Raw genomic sequence first — 8,115 nt, forward strand, 5'->3', positions numbered from 1 at the left:
CTCTTTCTGCCCTACAAGCACTCGGTCGCCATCTTGTGACCAAGAGGTGTAACAGCACACCATTAAAAGTCAATTAGAGTTACATTGTAGATTATAGATTTTAAAGATAGGGGGTGTCTGTTATGAATAAAACTTATGCATTTGAACTTTCTTACATATGCACTGGGTCAAACTAGGCTTTGCGGTCATGATAAGGCCACACCAAACCTTGGGTTTAGACACTGGTATCCCTTGAGATATTGGTAGTAGTGAGTCTGCTCCTTTTGGGAAAACGGAGCATTCTGATAGCATTGCTATAGCACCAAGGTCACATATGGTGTTTGACTGTTCTCCCTGATTGGGGTAAAGGTCACTGTGGGTCAAAAGTTTGATATGTTAAATGGAGGACAAAGATCCTGAGTGGTATCTAATCAGTGTTTTGTCTATAGACCAGTAGACTAAATTCTGTATATTGTAAATGTGTTGGATCTGCCCATATTTGGGCATGACTCAAACCTATGGTATTATCTGTGTGCTTTCCCCAGAGGACAGACACTTCAGATTGAAGGAGCATCAGAACATAATGTGTACTGATCATTCATTCACTTCTCCTTGATCAAGTAAATAACCTTTTCAATGCAAGACATCCTGGAATCCTGTCTACTCTCTCCACTGACGTATGGGGCTGCATGATTAAAATCTCTAGCAGCACATAAAGTAGTAGTATTTGTGCTTTTTGAATGGATTGTTTATTATTGTTTATTTATTATTGTTTATGAAAGATGATAATACAGTAATTGGTGTTTTTCTTTATGATTGTTAAGGTTATGAACCTGAAACTGAACCTTCTGAATTAACTAAATTCAATTCAATTCAAATCTTTATTTCGGACACAGCGGCGGTCCATAGAAACAACAAAGTACAGAAGACATACACATGTACACCAAAACAGACAGACATTCCAATATCACATATTTACGTATAAGCTAAAACGCCAATGCCTCCAGAGCCTTGAAGTGAACCGAAGTGTACTCAGGGCAGGGTTTGCCAGTGCAGAAATGAATGCCATTTTCAGATTTAGATATTCTACACATAAAGCTGAACATAAGTTCCTGAGTACAGCAGGACATGTAGAAACACCAGCACTCACAAACATTGGCTTGCACTGCTCCCTCTCAGCACATTGAGCAGCATCCTCAGGCCATCATTATATGCCACCTTAAGTCTCTGCATGGAACTCCTTTTGTAGTGCCGCCACAAGTGGGCAGTATACATTGGGGTGAAAAAACGTTTTAAAAAGAGTTATCTTAACAGGCACAGAGCACATACTAAATTTTCTCTTCAGCATATTAGCCTGTGCATACATCATACGGCATTGTCTTTGTATATCCCTATCATCAGACAGGTCGTCACTCAAATAATGTCCCGAGGTATTTGACTTCCTCACACGTTTTAAGGACAGTACCAGAGAGAGAGAAGACAGGAAATGATAACTCTTGTCTTCCTTGCTTCTGACGATCATTATGTTACTCTTTTTACCATTAAATTTAATGTCAAAGTCAGAGCCATATTGGGAACATATTCTGAGTAACTGCTGGAGGCCAGCACTGGATGGACACAGGACAACCAGATCATCTGCGTATATCAGGTGGTTCACAACAGCATCTCCAACCATACAGCCTGTTTCTGCAACTGTTCAGTTGTTGGATAACTCATCCATATAAATATTAAAAGAAAAGGAGGATAAAATACCCCCCTGCCTAACTCCATTACATACGTTGAAGGGGAGCAGATGTAAAATCACCCCATTTCACGTACATTGTCTGGTGTGAATACCAGAAAATGAGGATTCTTATAAGTGACATAGGAACCCCTCTATTTTGCAATTTAAAAAAATAATTTTTTCGTGATTCACACGATCAAAGGCCTTAGAGGCATCAATAAAACACATAAAATCGTGGAATTTTGTCTGTTGTAAAAGTCTAGAATCTCTTTAAGAACAAAAATACATGTATCTGTCCCATGTTTAGGTTTAAAACCAAACTGGTTGTCGTAAGTCAAGATAAACTGTTCCAGCCTATTCAATATTGTCCTCTCCAAAACCTTGGATAGGATACTGGCCAGGGCTATAGGCCGGTAGTTATCTGAACTGTTAATTTTCCCAGATTTATTTTGATAATTGGCATTAGTAAAAACAGATAAAATAGAATCAGGTAAAATACCATGGACTAAAAACCCTGTAAGCAGATGGCAATTAGGGGACAGAGTTTTCTGCTCGCAAATTTTAAGTGCTTCCGCAGATATCTTGTCCATACCACATGCTTTATTGTTTTTTAGCATCATTATTGCATCATGGACCTCTTGTGAGGAGATGGTCACATCTTCATTAGTGTCAATGGTGCCCACTGTGAGAATGTTGCTCTTGACACAGTTGAAAAGCTCATAGTAATGTCTCCTCCAAAGCTGAGAAATTTCCTCTGAGCCACTGACCACCATCAATAATGGTTGGTAACGAGGTTTTACAATTATTCATTGCTTAATTTTCTTTCCAGAAATCATTAGGACTATTGTTTTGTAATTTTTTTGCAAGCGAATCAGACCTCATTGTGTTTTCATTCCTTTTGATGAAGCGTAAAGCATATTTAAAACTTGCATGTGCCTGTTTCTTATACTCAAATAAAGGGCCATATTTTAATCTGCCTGACTCAACCCATACCTTGAAGGCCCTTCTAGCCTCAGCATGGAGCTCTTCCACAATACCCATTCCAGCCTGGTTTGGCTTTGTGTGGTTTGGACTTATACAGAGGTGTAGATAGACAAGGAGGGATTTCACAATATTATCATACAGGGAGCATAATTCCGTAGCATGTAGGTTGCTCTTACAATTAATATCACAACATACAATGGCATCCTTTGGTAACTGAATGTCACTCAACAAGGTGTCAGACTGTGCATAGTATTTATGAAGATCTTCCTCTCAGTGAAGTTACACCAGTCTATTCTGCCCACATGAGTGCTGCTATCTACTGATAGAAGAGTAGGTATGTTGCCTAGATTTACGCAGAGCGAAAAAGGAACATGGTCAGCAATGGCAAATTCATAATGAATCCTCATGGCCTCTAAGGAATCATGTGCATCAGCTGTGCAGATGCAGTGGTCAAGCCATGAGGTCGTGTGCCAAGCCTCACTAATGTAAGTGTAGCTATTTTCAGGCAAAAGCGCTTTGCTAGAGAGAATCAAACCACTTTCAGAGCAGAACTGCATGAGGTACTTGGCAAATAGAGATCTGCCATTGGAAATATCTGCATTCATATCGCCCACTATATAAATGCAAGTGGAAGGATAATCTTGAATGAAAGACATTACACAAGCTAGTCTATTAAGATATTCACCCTCATTTTGAGAACACTCATAGGGTGTGTAAATTTTCAATATGAAACAGTTTTTATCACCACACTTGAGCTCAATACCTATGGCCCAATCAACACCCAGCCTAACCACAGTCACCAGCTGATCATATTTTTTATGCCACAACACAGCAACACCACCAGATATTCTACCATGAACAATCCTGGTGCTCAGGTCAGTGGTAGATTCACCCACCCCATATAAGTCTTGATGCAGTGAATTAAGTCTCTCTAAATCCTGTTTGGGTAAAAAGGTCTCTGAACGCACAGTACATCACATGACTCTAAAAGTTTATCCACTACGCAGCGGCGCCTTTATCAGCTGCACTGTGCCCGACGCGCAGCCCTCGCGCATTATAAGACACAATATTGAGCCCATTCATTTATCTGCGATAATCTCCGCCTGGCTGCTGCTCCCCAGTGCACCTGTAGTTATAAGGGCAGGTACAGAGCTTTGTTGCTGTGGCCCAGCCTCCCTTTGTCCACTGTTATCTCTAGGTTTGCGAGCCTCAAATAAACGGCGCACATAAATCCCCCTCTGGCCAAAGTATGTGGGTCATACATGTCAGTACCTTCATTGCATTCGGCAGTCACCTGAAATGAACTGAATCTATATATAAATTAAATTGAATGAACTGAGTTATCTGCGTTTCTAGACCTTTCACGTTTGGAATGTTGAGGAAGAGTACGAAACTTGACAACACAAAAAATAGAGTGAAAATGCAGCAGTTGTTGGTGTTGGAGCTTTACTCATCCATAAAAATGTGGTTGACGTTAGAGGTGCTCCTATTAGGAGTTTTTGAGGTGATAACCGATAAGCTACTCCATGCCCAGCTCCTCCATGCCCAGCTCCTCCATGCCCAGCTCCCCTATGCCCCGCTCCTCCATGCCCAGCTCCCCTATGCCCAGCTCCTCCATGCCCTGCTCCCCTATGCCCCGCTCCTCCATGCCCAGCTCCCCTATGCCCAGCTCCTCCATGCCCAGCTCCCCTATGCCCCGCTCCTCCATGCCCAGCTCCTCCATGCCCTGCTCCCCTATGCCCCGCTCCCTCCATGCCCAGCTCCTCCATGCGCAGCTCCCCTATGCCCCGCTCCTCCATGCCAGCTCCTCCATGCCCTGCTCCCCTATGCCCAGCTCCTCCATGCCCAGCTCCCCTATGCCCCGCTCCTCCATGCCCAGCTCCTCCATGCCCTGCTCCCCTATGCCCAGCTCCTCCATGCCCAGCTCCCCTATGCCCCGCTCCTCCATGCCCAGCTCCTCCATGCCCAGCTCCTCCATGCCCTGCTGCCCTATGCCCAGCTCCGGAAGCTAACCCTCCCTATATAGGCTCGTGCACAGCAGCTTTTCTCCCGAAGATGGCAGTAATGCAACAATTTGGGTGCCAACTGCCGTCAACAACCAAAGAAGAAGAAGCTACTCTTCTTCTATTGTTAGACGAGACAGTAAGTGGTACACGTGTGTTTTTTATTGGATCAGCCTTTCTCAGAACATGGTAGGTAAATAGTTTTGTTTATGTTAAATTATCATTAAATTATTAATCCTCAACGTTTACAGGTTCAGACGAGAGGGGTCCAGCTGCAGACTATTACTATTAGTTTCTTCAGATGATCTGTTGATGTAAAATACAATCACATTAGCACAAAGCATTTTTTTTAAATGAGGCTGAGCTAACGTGGGCTATTTTTCTTTAAAATAGGTAAAATTTTAAAGCTTTCTATTATGTCATGCCATAGAAATTAGTTGCAAGGGTTAATTTTGATACCAGTAGATTGTAATAACAGTCGTAATCGAGTGTGTTTTTATAATAATAACGGTTTCACAGTTTACCCTGGGAAATATAACAATATCATTTGAGTTATTATTGTATTTATGTGTCCATTAAAAAAGGATGGCATGGTTTGTCTTATTTAGCAGAGGTTTGTCATAATGTAAATTAAAACTGTACACATTTCAAATGTAGAATTGAAGGTTTTATGTCGATTGTGTCCGTGTAAATCCGTGTATCATTTTTCACTATGTAACAAAAAACATGAAAAATGAAAAAAAAACTCATTATTTGATATTTGTTTCGAAAACCAAAATGAAAAAACAGAAAACGCCTTGTTTTTCAAATTCAAGGCTCTTTTGCTTCCATACAGAAGACGAAAAACGAACACCTATATTTGTTTTCTCCATTACCGATTGGGCCAAAGTACGTGACCCGAAGTGTACTCTCATCGACGCTAACGGCTATGCTAACGACAGTTCGTATGACAAGATCGCTGCTTCCAACTGTGCATCAGAAACGTGTTCTTTTCCATTTTAGCTGGTGTTGGGACACAGAACCTCCTCATGGACATTTAGGAGGATTTAAAAGACTCCTACGTTTTGCAGAACTAAAGATATCGCAGAATGTGTAACATTTCACTTCCGGGTCACGTACTTTGCAAACAAAAAAAGGTGTTCGTTTTTTGTTTTCTGTACCGAAGCAAAAGAGCTTGACTTGAAAAACAAGGCATTTTCTGTTTTTTCATTTTGGAAAATAATATCAAATAATGAGTGTTTTCTTTTCATTTCTCATGTTTTTGTTATATACTTGATGAATGAATGATACATGGATCCGTGTACCCTTCGTTCTTTGGTTATTTAGTTTCAAAATCAAATTTGTTAAAAAGTGGATTGTTTTTCTGTTTTATTAATTTAAAACCAGAAACTGGAAAGCGGAAAAACCAAATTTAAAAAAAAAATGATGCATTTCTGATTCATTTTAAGTTTAAGATAATCAAAATAGAAATAGTCACATATTATTTTGTTTGTTTTGTCTGTTTTTAAAGGTACAGTTGAGTCTATATCTATTGTTGTTTCTTGTGGTGTGGATGGTGATGGCAGTTTATTAATACAATCAAAAGTCCTAAACAAGTATCAAAAAATATGACCTGCTGAGAGCTGTGGGCTGGATCATTGCAAACTCTGAGCTCTTCGGGGAAAGCAAAAGCATATATATCTGTGGGGTGGTATATATCTGATCAGCTCTCCAGAGCTCATGCCTCCAAACTTTATGTGAGTTACATACAGAGGTGTAAAGAGTAGTGATATATCCTACTCAATTACAAGTACAAATGCATTTAATTGTTGTCTGGTCATTTCATTTTTTATAGTTTCACAATGTCCATTGATCATTTTAAATGAAAAATAATAATAATTTTCTCAGTAATGATTGGGTTTAAAAATGCAACCAATGACTATATTTCTTGAAAAACGTACTGAAGTACATGTGAAATTACAGATTTAGAAATATACTGAAAGAAGCACGAGTACCCATAAAATCAACTCAATTACAGTAACATTAGTACTTGTGATCCATTACTTTCACCTCTGGTTATATTTGACAGACATTTGCACTTTAAACACCTGCTGCTTTGGGCTGTTTTGAAACTAACTTCATGATTTCATTTCATAGATCAGCAAAGATGATGAAAGAGGCAAAGGCCATTGGGGAGGCGCTCACTGAGAGGCATCAGCAAACCTCCTGCTCTGAACATCTCCAGCAGCCCCGGGACGTGGTTTTGGACGTGGTTCCAAAGGTGCTTCAGGGCTTGTGGGTGCCTAAACCAAGGTTGTTCCTCACCATGCCTTCCATGAAGCTGGATAAGATGGCAGTTGGAGTCACCAAAGGGGTAGAAGATGGTGTTCTAGCTGCCCTAGGCTCCACCACACATGAAGTCAACATGTCCCGCTCAACCAGGGATGAGATGATCACCTCCATCATAAAGACACTTCATGAAGCCTACCCTGAAGACATCAGGAGGAAGATGCTGAACTCATTTTCTCCACAGTTGATGCACCACGTTGCTGAAGTTACAGCTGAACAGATCACGGCTTTGTTTCAGCCTCGGGGGAAACAAGAAGATACAATGTCCCTCCCTGAGGAGCCCACGTCCCTCCATGAGGAGCCCACGACCCTCCATGAGGAGCCCATGTCTCTCACTGAAGAGCCCACGTCTCTAAATGTGGAGCACATGGCACTCCATGAGAAGCCCACGTCCCTCCATGAGAAGTCCACGTGCCTCCATGAGGAGCCCATGTCACTCCATGAGGAGCACACGTCACTACATGAGGAGCCCATGTCACTCCCTGACGAGACCACGTCTCGAAATGAGGAGCCCATGTCACTCCATGAGGAGCCCACGACCCTCCATGAGCAGTCAGCAGTGAAGATGGAGGAATCTCGAAAGAAGAAAATGAGTCGAATGAACCAATTCATCAGGTGGATGCAGAAGAGGCTCTTCACCTGCATCCATCCTCAGTGACACAATCTGTTTTTCCTACAAATATTTTAACATTAGTTGAAAAATATGGAAACATTAATGACTTTATGTTACAACCTGATACAATCACTTTGTAACAATGTACCATTTATTGTGAAAAAAATAAAATAAAATGTGCAAAACAAAACAGATGAAGTGATTTGTTGATTTAAAACACACATGAATAATAACCAATAGGGATTAACAAAGATTAATGCATGATAATGGTATTATAGACAAAGTAAAATGGATTATAAATGAGCTCAAAATTATTCATTATTATTGGCTCACTAAAAATAATAATGCTACATACTTAATTACAATGGTAACTGAAGAGAAAAAAAGGAGAGAAGAGAACTACATGAAGATAAGAAATTAAAGACAATAAAATAACCAAAGGAGACTTCACTCAGACACCCAAACCTCCTCCAAGCTCCAAATCT

General features: G+C 40.7%; 2 protein-coding genes across 2 annotated transcripts; both read left to right on the forward strand.

The window, feature by feature from the left end:
* Nucleotides 1-4,212: 4,212 nt before the first annotated feature.
* On the forward strand, nucleotides 4,213-4,698 carry LOC114458383 (putative protein TPRXL). The gene has a single exon (XM_028440761.1). It carries the CDS (start codon nucleotides 4,213-4,215, stop codon nucleotides 4,696-4,698), a length of 486 nt encoding a protein of 161 aa, XP_028296562.1.
* Nucleotides 4,699-6,410: 1,712 nt separating this feature from the next.
* LOC114458384 (uncharacterized) lies at nucleotides 6,411-7,675 on the forward strand. Its single transcript, XM_028440762.1, has 2 exons — nucleotides 6,411-6,425; nucleotides 6,826-7,675. Exon 2 carries the CDS (start codon nucleotides 6,836-6,838, stop codon nucleotides 7,673-7,675), a length of 840 nt encoding a protein of 279 aa, XP_028296563.1. The 5' UTR covers nucleotides 6,411-6,425; nucleotides 6,826-6,835.
* Nucleotides 7,676-8,115: the final 440 nt, after the last annotated feature.

Source organism: Gouania willdenowi, unplaced genomic scaffold (assembly GCF_900634775.1).
Source record: "Gouania willdenowi unplaced genomic scaffold, fGouWil2.1 scaffold_10_arrow_ctg1, whole genome shotgun sequence".
Classification (NCBI taxonomy): domain Eukaryota; kingdom Metazoa; phylum Chordata; class Actinopteri; order Blenniiformes; family Gobiesocidae; genus Gouania; species Gouania willdenowi.